This window comes from Ostrinia furnacalis, unplaced genomic scaffold (assembly GCF_004193835.3).
Source record: "Ostrinia furnacalis isolate ACB-3 unplaced genomic scaffold, ASM419383v2 OfSCF4295, whole genome shotgun sequence".
Taxonomy (NCBI): Eukaryota; Metazoa; Arthropoda; class Insecta; order Lepidoptera; family Crambidae; genus Ostrinia; species Ostrinia furnacalis.
This window is the reverse complement of record NW_021134534.1, coordinates 247079-269172: the sequence shown is the minus strand read 5'-3', so window position 1 is coordinate 269172 and position 22094 is coordinate 247079. Positions and strand designations below refer to the sequence as shown.

The window sequence follows — 22094 nt, the reverse complement described above, 5'->3', positions numbered from 1 at the left end:
TCACTCAGGGCTTACTCTTATGCTCCAGGGGTCACTGTTGGGGGATATTCTGATACTCAACTGCGTGCGACAAGGGTCACTATCTAGGGGTCACTCAGGGCTCATGGAGGCCACTCAGGACCACCAGTGTGCGGTGGGGGCCACTGATAGGGGTTACTTGAGCTCCTAGTGACATATTAGTGCAACAGGAGCCACTTGGGTCTCGCCAGCGTGCGACGTGGGCCACTAGTCTTACTAGTGCGACGGGGGCCACTTTAGGGGGTCACTATGGGCTCACCTGTGCGCTGGGGGTCACTGTTAGGGGGAGGGGTCACTCCATGGGGGGGCCAGTGTCAGGGGTCGTATGTGGGGGTCCAATATCACAGATAAGGGTCCAGTATCTAGGGGGGTCACTCCATGGGGGTCCGGTATCCCGCGTGGGGTCCAATATCCCGCGTGGGGTCCAATATCCCACGTGGGGGTCCAATATCTGGGGTCCAGTATCCGGGGGTCCAATATCTCGCGTGGGGTCCAATATCAGGGGGGTCCAGTATTCCGCGTGGGGGTCCAGGTCCAATATTAATGGGTCAACTTTCTGGGGGTCCAACATTGGGGGTCCAGTCCGCTCACCTGTGGAACTCAGCTGTATCATCAGCGTGCGGCGGGACATGATGCGGCGGCGCGGCGGCGGCGGGCCACTGCGGCGCGGCGAGGCAGGCGCGCAGGCGCCGCAAGACCACCGCCAACAGGGACAAGCCGCAGCACAGGCGCTCGCGGGTAGACAGATAGGACACTGACCTCTATTCACTAGCTGGGAGTGTCACCAGAGTGCGACGTCACTATCTAGGTGGCCGCAACACAGATGCGAGCGGACACAGCTAGGACACTGATCTAGAGGGCCACTATCAAGGGGGCTACTTGGGCTCACCCATATGTGACAGGGGTCCAGTATCCGGGGGTCCAATATCAAGGGTCAACTTACTGGGAAACCAGTATCCCGGGTGGGGGTCCAATATTGGGGGTCCAGTATGAAGGTTAGGGGGTCCAATATCAGGGGTCACTGTTGGGGCCACTTGGGGTCTCACTAGTGCGATGGGGGTCACAATCTAGGGGGTCACTCGGGATTCCAGTGCGGCGGGGGCCACTAGGGTCTCATCGGGAGCCATCATGACGTGGGGGTCCAGTATTTGGAGGTCAGGGGGTCCATGACATGGGGGTCCAATATCAGGGGGTCCTCGGGGGTCCAATATCCGGGGGTCCTTTCTGGGGGTCCAGTATCCCGCGTGGGGGTCCAATATCCGGGGTCCAGTTTCTAGGCGTCCAGTATCGGGGGTCCAATATTCCACGTGGGGGTCCTCCCTCGGGGGTCCACTCACCTGTGGAACTCCGCCGTATCATCCGCGTGTGGCGGCGCGTGGTGCGGCGGCGCGGCGGCGGCGGGCCACTGCGGCGCGGCGAGGCAGGCGCGCAGGCGCCGCAAGACCACCGCGAAGAGAGACAGGCCGCAGCACAGGCGCTCGCGGGTTAACAGCTCGCCTTCGCGCGCTAGCTGGCTTTGCTGGAATGGATAATGGACAAGTTATTTCTACTGAAACGGAGCGGAACTCTAGTCCAGTGTGCTCACCATGAGGTTACGTAAGATGTCCTCGCTAGCGAGTATAGTTCCAAAATACTGAACTGTCCTGTCCATGACATTGACAGCGAGGCGCCACCGTCAATACCGGATCGCTGGTTCCGATTTTTGCCATGTTGGAAACCAATGAAACCATAATAGTTGAACGATGGTAGCGCCCCCCTGTCATTGAGTTTGGTGGGACAGTTCAGCGTGGGTCATCTATACGTAATAAATGACATTAAATGTATGACAGATTGTACAGCGCCCCTAGCGGCGAAGTTTCAAGAACTAAAATCTTCATACGAGCATACCTAACGTAAACACAGAATAAGCACACTGAGCATGGATGTTATGGATATCCGTAACCATAAAAAAATAACCGTAATCGATTCAAAGTTTCGGATAAAGGCAGAGTCTAAATCTTAATATTTTATAATATTATTGTGACTTGTCTAGCATAATTTGCTAATTCGTCGGGCTATGTACTTTAGTTCGTTTATTGATCTCCTCATTTCTGATTCGATCTCGTACAGAAATACCGAGCAACCTTACTGACCTTGGAGGTCCCGAACTTGTCCACATTAAATATTAGAAAGATAAAATTACTTAGCTTAAAATTTCCGCTTAGTTCAGAAAATTTTAAGCTATTTTTAATTATGGTTTTCCGCAAAGTAACACCTGATACTATTAATTATATTGTCCACATAAGGCACAATCTGCAATGCGGCATACTAGACCTCCCTCGGGTTTCTCACTAGGATGTTATGTCACTCGCCTACTGTATCTAAAAAAGCAGCTGTCAAAGGTGACTGAGTTTCTTCCGCCACTTCTTCTCAGCAACAGCCCATATGTTGTCCCGAAGTGGTGGTAGGGCAAGCTATATTTGGGACGTGTATAAGCGCTCTGGAAAGGGCCTATGTACTGAATAAGAGCTTGACTTTACTGTCACTTTTACTCACCTTGGCGGTCCCGAACTTGTCCACATTGGGCACGATCTGCAGCGCGGCGTACTTGGCCTCAAGCCGCTTCTGCTTGGCCTCGGGTTTCTCGCCCTCCGCCGCGAAGGGACGCGGCAGAATGTTCTGGAATGGCGCCGCGTGGAGGAGGTCCGTCACTTCTTCTTGACTCAGCGCCTGGAGAATAAGAATAGACATGTTGACACCACCAATCAATTGACGTACTTTTTAAAACTGTCAAAACGAAACTCTCCCATAGATTTTGTATGGCACTACAAGCAAGTGACGTCACTATTTTGTCAAGTCAATTAAACTACTTTTTTCAATTACAATGCGACCAAAAATCGTAATTTACAGGTAATTTAAAATTAATTAAGTTTTTAAGACCAGAATGAAGTGTCTTTTTAGAAAAGTTGTGATGACGAATTATTGGAGAAAGGTGTCAAATTGTCCATTAATAAATATAAATGTATAAGCGCTTTATAAAGGACCTAAGGACTGCTTAAATGATTTGATTTGAAATAAACTTTGGACATCACCAAACACAGAGAGATAGACAGATGAATTGGATTTGCGTAATGTGCATTCTGCAAATTGCACAAAACTGATCTGGATATTCTGATTAGATATTTTGCGAACTCCATTCTAAATATTCTGATCAAAATCAAATCAAGAATATTTTATTCAATTTAGACCACCACTGGTGGCACTTATGAACGTCAAAATATAGTAAATAAAAAAAGGTAGCCCTTATGGGGCACTTTACATGACTCCTTATATTTTGGGTCCTACCAGCGCTTCAAGACAAAGATTGGAAGATTGGATATTATATTTTGCGATCTGTGAACGGGACATTCTGGGAATTGGACATTCTGTAAACACTATCGGCCAACTGAGTCTCTACAGGGAGTTAAAAGCAATTTTATGTTTTTTCTATCATATTTAAATGATCTAAATAATTATATCATGGACTTACCTGTTCAATGAGCATGCAGAACAGTATGATGTTCCCGAGCTCCCTGAAGGCGTGGAACAGTTCCGTGCGAGCGTCTGGGTACTGCACTATGTCGGTCAACTGCGCGTGATAGTAGCCCAGCACACCTGGAATAGACAAACACATGATTATCATTTATTCAGCCATAAATAAATAAAATAAAATAAATATCCTTGGACTTATACATATTGAAAACCAGCGCCGTGGCCTTCGTCACCGTGGGCCACGGCATATGCTGAGTGGGGTCCCGTTGCAGTGGGCATCTTGTTGGTGAATGGGTTTACTCTTGTTTTTAATTTTTCTTCTTCCATTATTATGTGCCACTGTCATGTCTATGTAATTGCCTGTATTTGTGTAATGTCCATTGTAATAAATGTATCTTTCTTTAAAAAAAACATTTTACACTGCGCTTCTAGTCCCAAACTAAGCAAAGCTTGTACTATGGGTACTAGACAACGGATACAAACATACTTAAATACTTTTTTTTTGTAAATACATACTTATTATACATAGAAAACACCCAGTCCAATACAAACAAATATGTTCATGCACACAAATGTTTGTACTGTGCGGGAATCGAACCCGCTACCTCCGTAATAGTGGTCCGTTTCGAACCACTATACCAAACGGCCGACGAGTATTGTATAGCCTGACCAGGAACATAAAAACCCTCGCCATGTTGCGGAAAACTAATGGTACTAATTTCTTTTAATGGCAACAGTAACTGAAAACTTCATTGACATGTCACCTTGCATGTCAGTCTATTGCTGTCAAAGTGTAAACAAACTTTATTTTAAATGTGCGCAATTGATTTTGTGAATTAAATTGCTAAAATCTTTTTATAGTCGTGAAAGAAAAGTGGTTCACAACGTGTTAAAGTATTTGTCGAAGAGAAATACTAAGGGTTCGGACAATATTTTCATTGAATAATGTTTTCGACAAAGGTTGTCAAATTGACTGACATGTTTATCGTATAGTACAGTCCACTATGAAAATTAGCTGTAGTTTGTTTCAACTACCTATTTTAAAGTTTTTTGTCACTTTCTAAGTGTTGAATTTTATGGAATTGGGAAAGAAGTACCGAGTTTGAAGCGTTCATGAGCAGACATTGCAGTTGAATATTCAAGTTCTGAATTTGATTATTGATGAATAATAAAATAAATCCTACTAACTCGATTGATGGTTTCATTTCATTTATTTAAAGCAGGTTACCTTTAATAACATTTTTTCGTTAATTTATGAAAATATCAAATTAGCCCGTAATCCTGAATCCTGATACTATTAATTTAACACAGGTACGACTGTACTCAGTGTTGCACTATCAAATGCAATTGACGCGCCTCTATGCCTTATTTTTATGTTCCTGGCCAGGCTATAATTTATTATTATTATTGTAATTGTTTCTTTCTTTATGTTTGTTTTCTCCGTCAGCAGGGGTACGCCGTGACAACAGAGGGCCCCCGCTGAAAATCAGTTTCAAGACAAGCCCTGGCGGTCTTGATGTACGCTGAGCGGGTGCCTTTTTGTCAGAGGGGCACAAGCAGTTAATTGTCCACTTGTTTATTTCTCTCTGTCTATGGTTTTGAATAATTTCGTTGCGGGTCCAATGACAGTTTAACTTTCCCCCGGATAAACTTAACCGTGAAGGTTAAGTGTCACGGTTATTGGTCACTGGGGGCTCAAGGGGCTCAAAAGTCATATTATATGGACACTACGGGCTCAAAGATCCATATTATAGGGACACTGGGGGCTCAAAAGTCGTATTATAGGGACACCAGGGGCTCAAGTCATATTATAGGGATACCAGGGGCTCAAGTCATATTATAGGGACACTAGGGACTCAAAGTTTCATATTATAGGGACACTAAGGGCTTAAAAGTCACATTATAGGGACTCTAGAGGCTCAGCCACATTATCGGAAATCAAGGGGCTCAAAAGTCATACTAAAGGGACACTAGGGGCTCAAAAGTCGTATTATAGAGACACTAGAGGCTCAAAAGTCACATTATAGGGACTCTAGGGGCTCAAAGTGACACATTAGGGACACAAAAATCGCAGCCCTAATACCACGTACCATTAGATCCAGATGTAAGGCACAGCCTTAATATTACGTACCGTTAGATCCATAGTCGTATCGCGGCAGCTTGCAATGCCGCGGCATGGCGGCCTGTAAGGCCCGCGTGAACTGAGCCAATGTCCCGTGCAGCAAGCCGCGTGCAACGCCCAGAAGCTCAGACACCACCATCGCCACGCCCTGGTATCCTAACAGGCGGACTAGCGCGTGTAGATGCACTGCGCCTACGAAACCTATAGAAACATTCAAATATTATTCACAAATGCGGTTTCGCCTGCATGAATTCTGGTCCCAATGCTTCTCTGATGCCCGTTTTTACCATCAATCCCTAAATTTTAAGTGACTCCTATGTAAACAAAATTCCTGTTATGTGTTACAATAGGGGTCACTTAAAAATTAGGGATTGATGGTGAAAACGGGCATTAAACATAAATGATTTTAGAACAAAAGTTTGGAAAGCTCAGAAGAGCTCATAATCTTAATAGATTTTAGGCATGTATTCTAGCTCTGCCAGTCTAAATAAATTAAAATAAATACTTATAAACTTACCGTTGTACTGCGCGTATTGTGCCGAATAAGCCAGGGTAAGCTGCTTCGAACCCCACAGCAAAGCGTGGCCCGCTTGCTGAGGCCGCTCCCGTTGAACACCCGCGGCAAATTGAAGGCCACGGCACTTGACGAACCTGCGACACACGGCTTAGTGGCTAATGTGGCTTAAACAGCACAAAATGGATAGTGGCTTGGAGGGTTTAAAAGGACCAGGGTGGCTCAAGTGGCAGAAATGGCTCAAATAGCGTCTAAAATGGCTCAAAAGTCACTTTTATTGGCTCAAATGGCTCAAACAAATGTCACTTTTGTAGCTTTGTGTATTTTAAGTGACTCAAACAGCTTTCAAGACATCCATGTGGCTTAAACGGCTCAAGAGCCGCCTAAAGTGTCTCGAGTGGCTCTAACAATGCTACAAGTGGGTCAAGGCTCCTTCAGAGTCGAATAAGCCAGCGTGAGTTGCCTGGAGCCCCATAGAAGCGCATGACCGACTTGCTGTGGTCGTTCCCGTTGAACACCTGCGGCGAATTGTAGGCCGCGGCACTTGACGAACCTGCAGAATACGGCTTATGTTGCTTATGTGGCTTAAACGGCACAAAATACATAGTGGCTTGGAGGGTTTAAAAGGACCAGCGTGGCTCAAGTGGCAGAAATGGCTTAAATAGTGTTTAAAATGGCTCAAAAGTCACTTTGATTGGCTCAAACAAATGTCACTTTAGTAGGTTTGTGTATTTTAAGTGACTCAAACGGCTTTCAAGACATCCATGTGGCTTAAACGGCTCAAGAGCCGCCTAAAGTGTCTCGAGTGGCTCTAACAATGCTACAAGTGGGTCAAGGCTCCTTCAGAGTCGAATAAGCCAGGGTAAGCTGCTTCGAACCCCACAGCAAAGCGTGGCCCGCTTGCTGAGGTCGCTCCCGTTGCACACCCGCCGCGAACTGAAGACCACGGCACTTGACAAACCTGCATAATACGGCTTATGTGGCTTAAACGGCACAAAATGGCTATTGGCTTTCGTTTATCAAGGTGGTTCAAGCTTCACAAACTGATCAAAATCTAAAATGGCTCAAAAGTCATCTAATGTGACTCAAGTCATCCAATATGACTCAAAAGTCACCCATAGTGGCTCAAATGAATTAAACTGCTCAAACGAATCTATCATCATCATCATAATCACTTTATTGTTGGTGCTTCAAAAGGTTCAAACAGCTCGAAAGTTTATTTATTTATTTTAGGAATTACAAACAAATGTGTTACAGAAATTAACTTATCTACTAGACTTATGTATTATTTATGTGGTAACACATCCCACTACGTAATCCACATATTGATATATGAAACCATGTAATATAGAGCGAGGCAATTACAATTAAGGTACACCTTATAAACGCGGTGTAGCTCAACACCAAGAAGTAATTAATATTATGTTCAGACTTTTAGTTATTAATTTTGTAAAAGTTGTTACTTAAGTGACCAAATGTCACTTTTATGGGTAGTCAAGGGCTCAAAGATCACATTATAGGAAGTCAAGTAGCCCAAAACCTACATTATAGGGAGACAAGGGATCCAAAGTCACATTATAGGGACTTGAGGGACTCAAAGGTATATTATAGGGACTCAAGGGGCCTAAAACTTACATCATATACAAGGGGTTAAAAAGATACATAACAGGAATTAAGGGTCTCAGAAATCATATTATAGGGACTCAAAGGGGCCCAACCGACATTATAGGGAGTCAAGGGGCCCGAAACTCATATAATAAGGAGTCAAAATGCCTAAAATTCACATTATAAGGAGTCAAGGGGCCCAAAACTCACATTATAAGGAGTCAAGGGGCCCGAAACTCGCATTATAGAGAGTCAAGGTGCTCAAAGCTCACATTATAAGGAGTCGTTTGCCTCCTGTCACATAAAAGAAAAAATGTCAAGGGGCCTGAAACTCGCATTATAGAGAGTCAAGGTGCTCAAAGCTCACATTATAAGGCGTCAAGGGGCCCGAAACTCACATTATAAGGAGTCAAGGGGCCCGAAACTCTCACCATGTGTGTGTGTATAGATGTGTACTCAAAGAATACTCATACATACCTGTCAGTGGCAGCATTGTAACAATAATTCGGCAGGAAGTCGTAGTTCAGCTCCCAGAACACGTGGAAAGCGATCCGGCCGTACGGCGCCAATACTCCGTGGTCCGATTCGCGAAGGATTGATTCAAATTCATCCAGTGTTAGGTAGCGACTGAGCAGCTTGTGGCACAGACGGTTTACGGAGATCAAGCCTTCTAATTCCTGTGGACAAGGTTAAAATTTACCAATATTAAAGCCCGGTCTGTGAGCACGTAGAATTTTGTCCAATGACCCCAAGCTACCCATCCTTATCGCTCGCGCGTCATTATATTGCTGTCGCGACTGTGCGACGGGCGCCCGCAGTGAGTGTGCGAGCGCGACAGCAACATAATTACGCGCGAGCGATAAGGATGGGTAGCTTGGGGTCATTGGACAAAATTCTACGTGCTCACAGACCAGACTACAGTGATTTGTAGTTATCAATAGTCCCGTTAACGTTTATATTAGTTATTGTTATCGGTGTGATGTTAAATTTTAGTAAGAACACCGGTGTTCTAGTTTTGTATTTCGTAAATAGTCTATGCCATTGACACCATAGACTCTATGGCAGGGTTTCCCAATTTTTTTTTGCCAAGGAACCCTAATTGATTATACTTTTCCTAGCGGAACCCCCGTACTACTCCGCCCGCACGCCCTGCCCCTCCCTTGTGCGTAAACAAGTCGGTGCGAGCGAACAACGTGGGTCACGAAACGTGGGATAATATTTTTTACGGAACCCTTGCGGTCTTTCCACGGAACCCCAGGGTTCCGCGGACCACCATTCGGGAACCGCTGCTCTATGGTATAATATTAACACAAAACTGCACAGATAAATAACAAAGTTTGGTTGGTAACTTATATTTTAGTTGATAACCCTTTCCTTAACTTTACATTGTTACTTACAACTACACCGGTGATGTCGCCAGCTTCGAATTTCGCGACCGCGGTGTCGAGAGCGCGGTGCATATCCGCGTTTATACGCTGCGCGACCTGCGGACAAACATTCAGTGTGAGAAATACATAGTTTTTATACATGGCAACTCCCTAAAAAACCAAAGAACATTTTTAATACATAGCAAGTTTAACATCATCATCATTTCAGCCACAGGACGTCCACTGCTGAACATAGGCCTCCCCCAATGATTACCACATCGCCCGGTTGGTAGCGGCCTGCATCCAGCGCCTTCCACTACCTTTATGAGGTCGTCAGTCCACTATGGGCCTCATAAGAAGGCTCAAGGTCACCCAAAGGGCGATGGAGTTTCCCTGCGTGATCGAATCTGAGGAGAAATGAGGAGATCCGCAGGAGAACCAAAGTGACCGACATAGCTCGCAGAATTGGTAAAATCAAGTGGCAGTGGGCGGGGCACATAGCTCGTAGCGACGATGGCCGTTGGGGCAGAAAAGTTCTTGAGTGGCGACCACGGGCTGGAAGACGTAGCGTGGGCAGGCCTCCTACTAGGTGGACCGATGATCTGGTAAAGGGGGAAGAGCCTGGATGCGGGCAGCGCAGTACCGTTCATTGTGGAAAACCTTGGAGGAGGCCTTTGTCCAGCAGTGGACGTCATTTGGCTGAAACGCAGTCCACTTACCAAGGCGCATAGGTCCACGTGTCGTCCCAGCAGAGCCACGTGCCTCTGTCTCAGCAGCGAGGCGTAGCGACTTCGTCGAAAACGACTGATCATCATCATTGCAGCCACAGGACGTCCCCTGCTGAACATAGGCCTCCCCCAATGATTTCCACATCGCCCGGTTGGTAGCGGCCTGCATCCAGCGCCTTCTTGCTACCTTTATGAGGTCATCTGCCCACTTTATGGGTGAACGTCCCACGCTGCGATTGCCAGTAAGTAGCCTTCATTCCAGAGTCCTGTTGCCTCATCGGTCGTCAGTTCTGCGTACTATGTGCCCTGTCCATTACCACTTCAGCTTGCCAATTCGTCGTCGCTACGTCTGTGTGACGTGTGAGTGAAGAACACGATGTGCGCTGTCTCATTTGCACTTTTTATTGCTGCGTGTTTTTACGTTTAGTTTAATGAAAAAGGGACTTAATGAATCCGACTTACCAAAGCGCCCAAATCCACGTGTCGTCGCAGCAAAGCCACGTGCCTCTGCCGCAGCAGCGAGGCGTAGCGAATTGGTCGAAAACGACTGATCATCATCATCATCACATCAGCGGCCTGCATCCAGCGCCTTCTTGCCTACCTTTACGAGGTCGTCAGTCCACTTACCAAGGCGCACAGGTCCACGTGTCGTCCCAGCAGAGCCACGTGCCTCTGCCGCAGCAGCGAGGCGTAGCGGCCGGCGCCGGCGCTCGTGGAAGCGCCGCGAGCCGCGCATTCGGCTCGGTAGCGTTTGTCGAGCACCATGCTGTGCGAACAATAAAGATTAGTAGGGAATATGCTTGTAAAATATAATTTTTACATGATTAAATAACCTATTTTAAGGCTTATTCGATCTTTAAAAGTACTGAAATCAAACTACAAGTAAAAAACTTAACTGGTCGAAACACAGGTTGAGTTTGGATTCTACTAGGTCGTATAAAAACCTGTGTATTTCTGGATTATTTCACTTTGTTCACCTGGATGAAGAGCACATATAACACATCTATGCCCATTTTCACCACCAATCCCTAATTTTTAAGTGAACCCTATGGTAACAATTAACAGGAATTTTGTTTACATAGGGGTCACTTAAAAATTAGGGCTTGATGGTGAAAACAGGCCCTAGACAAGTACTAACCTGGCAGCGAATTGCTTGTAGTGTGTGTACATTTTCTCAGACAACTTATTTACTAACTGGTCATAGCACAGATTATTACTCATCTCGTTGCACAGTTACCAACTAGAATACATTAAAAGCACAGGTTCGCTTCGGCTTCCAAGTTCCATCTCGTTGCACAGAAAACAGAAATGATAGATGCTAGATACAGACACAAATACTTGACTTCGGCTTCCACTTCATCGTACAGAAACTGTTTCTAGAGCACAGTGCTTTTTGGGAGGCTAAAATAAGCACAAACACAGCTAGACAGCTCTAGACAAGTACTAACCTGGCAGCCAGTTGCTTATAATGCGCGTAGACTTGTTCAGACAGCTTGTACACAAACTGGTCGAAGCACAGGTTGACTTCTGCTTCCACTTCATCGTACAGAAACTGTTTCTTGAACACGGTGAGAGCGTACTGGGCTGAATCGTTGTATAGATCCAGGGGGTAGAGAACGTATCTGAAACGAAAAAAACATGAGTTTTCAAATCATTATCATCACCATAATCAGGCACGGACTATTCCTGTTCTTCATATGGCTGTCGTAAAAAGCGACTAATGGACAAGCATAAGAACATCAAGCCTGGCCAACTCGTCTGACTAACAAAATCAAAAATCAAAATCATAAATATTTATTCAGTTTAGACCACAAGTGGCACTTATGTAACGAGCGTAGTATAAGGCAAATCCTCTATTTACCTCTGGTATACTCGACGCAAAGACTCGTGTCAGGCGGGGCCATCGTGGCATTTCATCTCGGACCAAAGGTTAATTCATAAAAAATCGCTTTTATTTTTTGCAAGTAGGCTTTTTAAAAAGTGCGTTTACACATCATAGTATTACTTTAACCCTACCACTGCTTCGGGTCAATGTATAGGTCAATAACTGGAGAAGAAATTAGCATTGTGAATGTTTTGGATCAATCTGTAAGTTCACTTGCAAATTTTAAAGCAAATAAATAATAAATGCCCTTATAGCATTAAGTTCGTATTTTGTACCCTGTTCAATGTCCAAATAGGTTTAAATAAATAACCTCATATTGACAAGGTATACTAACTCCATCATACCCGGCTCCTTGCTCCTCAGTATATGATCAGTCAATATCCACGTCATGGACATCTCTATGGGGAACTGGATGCGTTTTTCCATGGTGACCAGGTCGTTGCACTCCTCGTTATGTTGGTGACGGACTGTGACTTAAAATTACTATTTCTACCAAAATGGTAGTTTTTCTCCCACTCACCGACGTTCCGCCTCTACATTTTCATTGTGAAGCTAGAAAATAAAAAACTACTATTTCTACCATTATGGTAGTTTTTTTCTCCGACTCACCGATGTTCCACCTAGGCACTTTGATGTTGAAGCTAGCCTCGCCATCCTTCTTGCTCCTGTTAAAAAACTACTATTTTCTACCAAAATGGTAGTTTTTTTCTCCGGCTCACCGACGTTCGGCTAATGTTAATTAATGTCAAAGTGTACTCACTCCATCATAGCCGGCTCCTTGCTCCTCAGGATGTGGTCCGTCAGTATCCACGGCATGGACATCTCTATGGGAAATTGGATTCGCTTTTCCATGGTGACCAGGTCGTTGCATTCCTCGTTGTGTTGATGACGGACTGTGCATTTCTGTTTGGAGTAGAATTACATCATCATTTTAGCATAATATGGTTCACTGATGAACGATTTTTTTATAGAATACTAGCGGCCGCCTGCGACTTCGTATGCGTGGAACCAGTTTTTGGAGGGGTTGAATTTTCCAAAATCGCGTTTTACGGCCGGTTCACACATGTCTCCGTTTTATCGTGTACGTTTTTTTTTCGTCGATGTATGTATTACTGTATACAAAATACTGTGTCATGTGTTAAGTCGCTCATACAACTACATACGCCATCGACGAAAAAAAACGTACACGATAAAAGGAACAGTAAAACGGAGACATGTGTGAACCGGCCGTTAAAACCTACGTTCTAAAAGAAACCTCCATAAAAAATTGAGACTCCTAGCACTTGTAATGTAGTTCCTGAGTTTTCGTGACACTTTGGAAAACACTGAAGTTACATATAATTATGACATTTACAGGAAGGCGCTACCATCAATATTGAGTTATTAGTTCCGATCTTTGTCACTTGACGTTTCGGAATCGTTCGACTATAATAAATGTTACTTACGTTGACTTTTCTACCCATTGTCATCTCGAGGTAGAATTCTCTGTACCACAGCTGAGATAGGTCGCAGCATTTTTGCAAGGAATCTAACGACAAAGAAGAAAAATAATTATTTTTTTACAAACCCAAAAGAGTTTTTATGAGCTTTTTAACAATCTCCAAAGAAACAACAAAAAGTACCAGTTTTATACCAAAATATTAGTTTTTTTACCAAAAAGTAGTAACTACTATTTTGATTACTTTTTGGTAAAAAACTAACCAAAATAGTAGCTATTTACCAAAATAGTAGTATTTTTAACCAAAATAGTAGTTTTTTTTTAAACTAAAATGGTAGTTGTTATTTTACCAAAATAGTAGTTTTTTAACAAAATGGTAGTTTTTTACCCACCCGACAGATTGAGCATGTACCCCCAGTAGAAGCTCAACCGGTGGAACTGTTCGATCTGCTGCAGCGTGGTCGCGTCGAGGTCTTTACGCAGTGTCCGCCGTCCGCCGGACTTGTCCGATATTAGCGCTTCTAGCTGTGTCCGGACCATGTACAGCTGGGTTGATGATGGGCCTGAGAAAAGGAGATTTATCCCAACTAATATTATAAATGCGAAAGTAACTCTGTCTGTCTGTCTGTCTGTCTGTCTGTCTGTCTGTTACGCTTTCCCGCTTAAACCTCGCAACCGATTTTGATGAAATTTGGCATAGAGATAGTTTGAGTCCCGGGAAAGAACATAGGATAGTTTTTATCCCGGTTTTTGAAACAGGGACGCGCGCGATAAAGTTTTTCTGTGACAGACAAAATTCCACGCGGGCGAAGCCGCGGGCGGAAAGCTAGTTATAAATAAATGATTAATTTGTATATTTGTCACTTAGTTGTCTTACGACATTCTCTGAGGGAGTGGTTTCTACCAAAATGGTAGTTTTTTTCTCCAACTCACCGACGTTTCGCCGCGGTACTTTGATCGTGAAACTAGCTTCGCCATCCTTCTTTCCTCGGAGCGCCGGGTCTTGTTGCGGCTCGCAACCGCGCGCCCAATCGCCGCACGTTTCGCGCACTGATACTATTATACTGTGGACAAATGTTAGTTGTTTACAAACTGTATTATAAAACAAAATTATGTACACACGGCCACACTGTTAACTATCCATTCAACAACCATTTCCGTTTTTGCTCTCGCTCTCATCAAATGGTGATTCTTTGCGATAGAACGAGACGACATGACAGGCAATGGATAGTTAACACTGTTGCCGATAGTACAGTCGCGGAATGAAAAGGTTCGTCACCTTAGTGTCGGTTTTCGCTTGCACTAGGTACTGTAAGAGTCAAACCCGCCAACATAACAGTGCAAGAAACAGTGCTGCTAACATTTAAATAAATATGACGTTTGCTAACGAATAAGGTTTTGCTTGTTTAATTTTCTATCCCATGCAATGTTACAAAATGTAGTTTTTTTTTTTTTTAAGAAATAATAATGGCAGGTTGAACCAACAAGAAGGTTGTTGGGTTCCAACACTAAAACTCATTCATTCCTTCACTCGTTCGATCTTGTGACGTATGTATTTTGAGCGCCTTCGCGCCCAGTAGCGTTTCGTACTCCGGCCATTACACTTGTGATTGTGTGTATTAAACTGCGCAGACCTGGCAATAAACTTAATTAGTGAAACCACGGCCTTTCAATCATCAACACCTACAACATCTTCGCTGCCCTACAAAGGTTTTAGTTTATCAATCATAATAATCTTGACAAGATAAATCGTCAAACAATTTTGATCTGAATAATTTTGAACTTTACTGACGAACAGTTAAAGATTATTTTCTCTAACTCGAGATTATTCTGTAACATAGTTTCAAAGGGTAATATGTGCCCGCGATTCGTTGAAGGAATCAATTTGAAAACTGACGAACCTTTTCATTCCGTGACTGTACATCAATCGCATCAATTTTTTTTTGGCTGATACCGCAACTTTAGGGCTGCTGTGAACGGGTGGTTTGGCCACAGAAAACAAGGTCTTTCCGAATAGTCGTGGTCAGGTAAATGTAATTCTTAACCGCAATGGTGAACTTAAATGGTTTTTTTACCAGTTTCTAGCCTCTTACCTACGGGAGGCACCTATAGTTGTCAAGTCAAAAGTCACTTCTCAATACGGGTGGCATCTATTGTTATTTTAGCAAAGCCAATACTAAATTACGGTTTACGACAAAAAAACAATAAAATTGCAAATTAAGTGTAAAATGCGCTTGTAATTATGAAACTACATTAGTTGGAAAATGTAATATTCCAAATTTCAATACCGCAAGCCTCATACTTTTTAAAATATCTTGATGTAAAGTGGAGCAAACAATTGTATAGGTTAAAATACACCGTATTGAGAGGCGACTTTGGTTTCCAACGGCCCCGTAGGTAAAGGGCTAGTGAAGAATTAAGCTAGCTGCCCAATTTTTTTCTGATTTTTTGTGATGGTTAGAAATATCCCATTCTCATTACTTTCTGAACACCCCTCGTAGTACTTGTTACCTTCTAATAAGGTCCTTCTTGTTCTTAATGGCTTTCCTCAGCGGTTCCCTCAGTATCAACTGAACGAAGTCCTGCAGTTCAGCGTATATGGACCTCCTGGCTGCATCAGCGAAGACTGTCTCCATGCGAGCCATCAGCACTTGGACATCATCATCATCATCATTTCAGCCACAGGACGTCCACTGCTGAACATAGGCCTCCCCCAATGATTTCCACAATGGCCGGTTGGTAGCGGCCTGCATCTAGCGCATTCCTGCTACCTTTATGAGATCGTCGGTCCTCCTTGTGAGTGGACGTCCTACGCCTCCACTCCAGAACCTTGCTGCCCCATCGGCCGTCAGTTCTGCGTATGTGCCCTGCCCATTGCCACTTCAGCTTGCTAATCCGTCGGGCTGTCAGCGACTTTGGTTCGTTTACGGATCTCCTCATTTCTGATTCGATCTTTTAAAGAGACACCGAGCATAAAATTTTTAACATGTTCTTCAGGAATCTAAAAAATACTGAACAAAAACAGGAGAAAATAGTACTTCTTACCTTCTAATAAGGTCCTTCTTGTTCTTAATGGCTTTCCTCAGCGGTTCCCTCAGTATCAGCTGAACGAAGTCCTGCAGTTCAGCGTATATGGACCTCCTGGCTGCATCAGCGAAGACTGTCTCCATGCGAGCCATCAGCACTTGGAGACCCTTGATCATGGCGATCACCTCGATCATGGCGAATTTCTCTTCGGATGTGTAGTTGTAGCGGGTTGCCTGCAACAAAAATGGTGGTTAAAATTACTGTTGTGGCAGGAAATGGTTGAATTTAAAAAAAAGTGTAGACCTCTTTTTTATTATTTGTGTTTTCTTTTTTAAGTTTGACTTGTATTTGGTATTGTTTCAATTCTTATCCACGAAACATCTTTTTTTTTGTCCATTTTCTAACAAAAAGACCGTTTTGTACAACCTCATGGTAAAAAATAATTTTAAACTTATTAATATGGTACAAAATTTACTAAAACAAACTACCACCATGGTAGGAACTGTCTTTATATGGACATGGACTGTGGTAGAAAATGTTACTTTTTCAAAATTCTATTAAAATGGTAGAAATGGAAGTTTTTAAAATAAAAACTTCCAAAATGGTAGTTTTTCTTCAAAAAAACTACTGAAATGGTAGAAAATGGGAGTTTTTATTTTTCATTCTCTTACCCTTTCATATTCTTCAGCGTCAGGCGGGCAGCGCTGGTTGGTAGCGTGGTCAGTGGGATGTAGAAGCTTCCAGCTGCACAGTTCAGTGAGCACTGAACACCAAGATGACAGCAGCTGTAGACCTCGCAAGCATAGCTCGGATACGGCTTTGTTCTCGCCGTCTGAACCGGCTTCTTTGAAGGTAGTTGTCACCTGTAGATAAAGGTCGATATGATATGAGTTCCACATGCAAAGCTTTTTGCAGACTTTGCCCAACGAGTCACACTGTAACCAGTAACACTGTGACTCGTTGGGAAAAAATCCCATCAAGTCACACTGTTAATTTGGACATATCGGTCTACCCTCTTTCGCAGTCTTTTATTACGATTCCTCCCGTACCACTGTTGCCAACTCACTTTTTCTCGTAACTGTTCTCGACACACAACACTTACAGTACCTGACCGCGGTACTACACTTTGTTCAATTCTTCGGTGTTTGCACATTCGAATCAGGGGGTAGACCGATATGTCTGCCCATAGCATCTCATCCGCAAGTTTCTTCAGTTTCTCCGTGACCATGGCGCTTGCAACAGTGCCGAAATATCGGAAACTCAAAATTAAGGTACATGGTAGCAATCCCCTCAGTAATAATAATTACCCCATAGTAATGTTTGTGAATACGGGCGTAAGACTTTCGGTCAGAAAATACCGGTTACAGTGGTAACATACTTCATCCGTAAGTTTTCAACCGACTTCAAAAAAGGAGGAGGTTCTCAATTCGACCCGTATGTTTTTTTTTTTTTTTTTTTCTATGTTTGTTACGCGATAACTCCGCCAATTATGAACCGATTTGAACAAATCTTTTTTCGGCGTATAGGTAATACCTCAAGGGTGGTCCCATTTAAATTTAATAATAAAAAAAACAACCCCCAAGGGTGGAAAATTGGGGATGAACTTTTTTATACGCAATATCTCCGCCGATTATAAACCAATTTGAACGATTATTTTTTTGTTGAATAGGTATTATCAAAAGGGTGGTTTCATGCGAATTTGAAGAAAATATTTCACCCCCAAGGGTGGAAAATTGGGGATGAACTTTTTTATACGCAATATCTCCGCCGATTATGAACCAATTTTTTTTGGTCTCAGTGTACTGCCTACCTTCAGTGGTAACATCAAGGTAATAATTAGTTAACTAAAAAGCAAGAAATAAGTAAAATTTTATAAAAAAAAAAAAAACCGACTCCAAAAAACCTACACTAAAACGTAGAAAAATAATTGATACTTTTGGAGTCGGTGCAGGCAAACTTTACATGTTTCATAATCTTGGCACCGACTCCAGAAGTATCAATCATGGTATACCTACATAAATATTAATAATTCGTCCTAGTAAATAAGTAGGTAATTAGTAATTATTTTTCTACGTTTTAGTGTAGGTTTTTTGGAGTCGGTTTTTTTTTTTTTTATAAAATTTTTTTACCCGACTGCGCTAGAAGGAGGATTATAGTTTTTACACAACCCACCTCGTTGCTGTATCTAGCCAGCTCCGATATGTAGTTCTGGTGCTCCTCCCTGATCTGAGGCAGGTGGACCATCAGGTCTGCCTGAGGGGACGGCGGATTCGGGCTCGACGACAGAGGCCATCTGTAAGGGGAATTACATTGTAGATACTACTAGCTGTGCCCGTGACTTCATACGCGTGAAAAGAGAATAATATTTCCCGTTTTCGCAACATTTCATTCTCACTCACTCAACATTCTCCTTGTCTATGACCACGGAAGACCAGCGTCGTGGCATTATCTACTGAGATGCTACGACACCATGCCGAGTGGATACCTATTCAGTATCATTGTTCATGTAATTTCGATGATAAAATGTAAATGTAATTTCGATGTAAAGTGCCCCATAAGGGCTACCTTTTCTTTTTTTGTTATTTTCTATTGACGTTCATAAGTGCCACTTGTGGTCTAAACTGAATAAATATTTTTGATTTTGATTTTGATACCTACAGAATAAACATTTCTTCTTTATTTCTTTCTATTTTTCATTACTGCTTCGCTCCGTCCCTCTTGACTGTAGGGTAATGTTATACAGGGTGGAAACGATAAGTGATCTCACTTGATTATTTCTAAACTATACAACATATAGAAAACCAATTACTGATCCTGAAAGTGCTTCACGAGCTCTTTCAAACGATATCCATAATAGGTTACAGAATAAACTAGATCTATCAGAAAATACAACACAATGACAGAAAACTAAGCACTGGCCCATTTTTTGTCCCGAAGCAGTGATAGGGTTAACGTAATAGGACGTGTAAAAAAGCTTTTAAAACTTTCGTTCGTCCACTGCTGGACAAAGGCCTTCCCCAAGGATTTCCACTAAGACCGGTCCTGCGCTCGCACCTCCCTCGACCTTCACCAGATCGTCGGTCCACCTAGTGGGAGGCCTGCCCACGCTACGTCTTCCGGCTCGTGGTCGCCACTCGAGAACTTCTTCTGCCCCAGTGGAAACCTAAACCTTAAAAAACATATTTGAATATAAATTACTTTTATGACTTTTTGATGACAATACTCACTTGCTAGGATCATAATGTTTGGACCTCTTAATGTAGTTGAACGGCGCGATCTGCATGTCACCAAACAACGGGACCACTTCCAGATTCTGAAATAATAAAAAATAAACGTCACATTGTCTTCTAAAAGAATAGAATAGTAAGTCCTAACCCGTCTGGTTAGCGTGGGGAGTGTAGACCAAATCCTTCATTTGCCTCTGGTTAATGAGGACTATCCTTGCTGTAGCTCTAACGCTTAACTTAGTATGGGAGCGACTCGGTGTTTTTGAGACTTCAAACATCAGCGAGACTTCAGAGGCAAGAAATGACCTGATGATGATCATCATCATCATCATTTCAGCCATAGGACGTCCACTGATGAACATAGGCATCCCCTAATGCTTTCCACGTTGATCGATTGGTAGCAGCCTGCATCCAGCGCTTCCCTGCTACCTTTACGATGTCGTCAGTCCACCTTGTAGGTGGACGTCCCACGCTGCGTTTTCCGGTACGCAGCCTCCACTCCAGAACCTTGCTGCCCCATCGGCCGTCAGTTCTGCGTACTATGTGCCCTGCCCATTGCCACTTCAGCTTGCTAATCCGTCGGGCTATGTCAGCAACTTTAGTTCGTTTACGGATTTCCTCATTTCTGATTCGATCTCGCAAAGAAACACCAAGCATAGCTGATGATGATATTATTGAGTAATCTTACCTTGTTCTTCAGATTAATTTCGTTGCGGATAAAATACCAGTTTCAATTTTCCCCCGGGACAAACTTGGCCTTCACTGGTTGGGTTGGGCGGTCAAGCTGTAGATCCTGGCTACACAGGAGTTGCAGCGGTGGGAACGAGAGGTGGGAATATTTCCGTTAATGTTACCTTGAAAATCCTGTCGATCCGGTCTAGGCGAATCTTTTTCTTCTGATCCAATCGATTGATGTTGCACACTTCGGAATCCATTAGAAACAGGCCGAAACCCATTACCTGTAGATAAATATAATTTCGTTAAAATTAGAGTTAGCCTAGGCGCAGACCACTGACTTTTAGTCGGCCGATAGTTGTGCCCGATTCTAATTTGTTTGAAGAATCGGCCGACACCAAATCGGTGTAATGTGCGCACTTTCATACATCTCCATACTGATTAACAGCCCGACCCAACTATCGGCCGACAAAAAGTCTGTAGTTTGCGGCTGGATTTACTCCCGTCTTCACAAACATTACTATGAGTTCTCACAGTGCGCGTGGACGCAAAGGTTGACACACAAACCAATCACAGAGCCCTATTCAACGCTGTGCTTTCGATTAGCTGCTTCACTCAAGCAAGTATCGTTTGTGAATACGGGTGAAAGTGACATTCGTTGACAAATTTTATATCGCGATCGTTTCGCTACTTTGTTTATATTGAAACACTAGCTTTCCGCTCGCGGCTTCACCCGCGTGGACTACATTATATAGCTTATAGTGGACGCGCCTATTTTTTATGTTACTCGTGGACAATGTAGCTTTCGAATGGTGAAAGAATTTTTAAAAACGGTCCAATAGTTTCTGAGCCTATTCATTACAACCAAACAAACAAAGTTTTCCTCTTTATAATATTAGTGTAGATTTACAAAGTATATTCCTCTTCAGAAACATTTTTAATAATTTTTATTAACTTTGTTCTTGAAGAATGAAAAACAGAAGTAAAAAATTGAATGAAAGTTAACTTATACTTATTATTTATTTACCTTCACAAGCATGTGCTTCTCCGACGGTGTCAGATACATCTTCGTCTCGTACATGTGAACGCAGATGTTGACTACATCAGCCAACAGTTCTTCGTAACCTACCGAATAGTATATTGCGTTATAACTTATTGTCCTATCCTACTAAAAGTATAAAAAAAGTTTTTGAGAATGAATTTATCTTACTCTTTCATTTTGAACAATTATCGATGAAACTTTACGGCCTCCCGCGCACTAATAAGTACTATTTTTAATAGTCCATGCAAATAAAGGAGTTTCGACTTTGACTTTGAATGCGGTATATGAAATACACCGTCATATTTTCGTCTGGCAGCCGCAGTCAGGTTGCCTAAGTGCGCGGGAGGCGTAAAACGGCAAAAAGTTTTGATTTGTTTTGAATTTTTGTCATCATTGGACGTCATTCGGCTGATTAATACATCCGAAAGAAATACACTATGTTTCATTGAAAGTAATTTCTAATATTCAGTGCTAGAAAAGACAAAAAATAAGGTAAAAATATAATGTATTTTTTTTTCACTTACCATTGATTTTCTCGAGTGCATCCTTCACGGTGTCCCGAATCTTGTTCTGTGTTGCCAGAAACATGGATAGGTTCTGGGATTCCTGCAGACTTTGGCTATCCGACATCACTTTGAGGAATTGAGCAGCCCTGGAGGGTAAGTAGAAATAGATCAATTAGAAATATTCGTGGTCCTAAAATAGTTCCCTGGGGTAGACCTAGCCGTATCCTCTCACGAACTAGTTCACTATAGCTTATAAGCTACTAACCTTCTATAAATAGAATAGTCGTTCTTAACGCTGCTCTTCATGTTCTTTAACTCGTCTACCACGGCAAACATGTTCACGAACTAACTCGCGATAGCTCATTAGCTCTCCATAACTACTAACCTTCTGTACGTATTATCCTGCTTTCGCCTCCGAGATTTATTTTAC

At 43.0% G+C, this 22094-nt stretch overlaps 1 protein-coding gene across 3 annotated transcripts in view; it reads right to left on the bottom strand.

Moving 5' to 3' along the window:
- Nucleotides 1-22094, bottom strand: part of Sra-1 (Cytoplasmic FMR1-interacting protein Sra-1) — a 31608-nt gene that overhangs the window by 4987 nt on the left and 4527 nt on the right. For 2 of the 3 annotated variants that reach the window (XM_028313634.1, XM_028313636.1), the window contains 20 exons: nucleotides 21683-21810; nucleotides 21144-21241; nucleotides 20296-20400; nucleotides 19442-19527; nucleotides 18387-18507; nucleotides 16886-17077; nucleotides 16233-16447; nucleotides 14121-14251; nucleotides 13580-13750; nucleotides 13195-13277; nucleotides 12510-12652; nucleotides 11313-11486; nucleotides 10492-10630; nucleotides 9167-9253; nucleotides 8247-8446; nucleotides 6168-6301; nucleotides 5660-5851; nucleotides 3527-3651; nucleotides 2554-2727; nucleotides 1356-1537 (listed from right to left, as the gene is read on the bottom strand). In XM_028313634.1, coding sequence (XP_028169435.1) covers nucleotides 1356-1537; nucleotides 2554-2727; nucleotides 3527-3651; nucleotides 5660-5851; nucleotides 6168-6301; nucleotides 8247-8446; nucleotides 9167-9253; nucleotides 10492-10630; nucleotides 11313-11486; nucleotides 12510-12652; nucleotides 13195-13277; nucleotides 13580-13750; nucleotides 14121-14251; nucleotides 16233-16447; nucleotides 16886-17077; nucleotides 18387-18507; nucleotides 19442-19527; nucleotides 20296-20400; nucleotides 21144-21241; nucleotides 21683-21810 — 2880 coding nt within the window. Of the gene's footprint in view, nucleotides 1-1355; nucleotides 1538-2553; nucleotides 2728-3526; nucleotides 3652-5659; nucleotides 5852-6167; nucleotides 6302-8246; nucleotides 8447-9166; nucleotides 9254-9855; nucleotides 9899-10491; nucleotides 10631-11312; nucleotides 11487-12509; nucleotides 12653-13194; nucleotides 13278-13579; nucleotides 13751-14120; nucleotides 14252-16232; nucleotides 16448-16885; nucleotides 17078-18386; nucleotides 18508-19441; nucleotides 19528-20295; nucleotides 20401-21143; nucleotides 21242-21682; nucleotides 21811-22094 lie in introns of all 3 variants that reach the window. The other variant, XM_028313635.1, reaches the window with a different exon arrangement.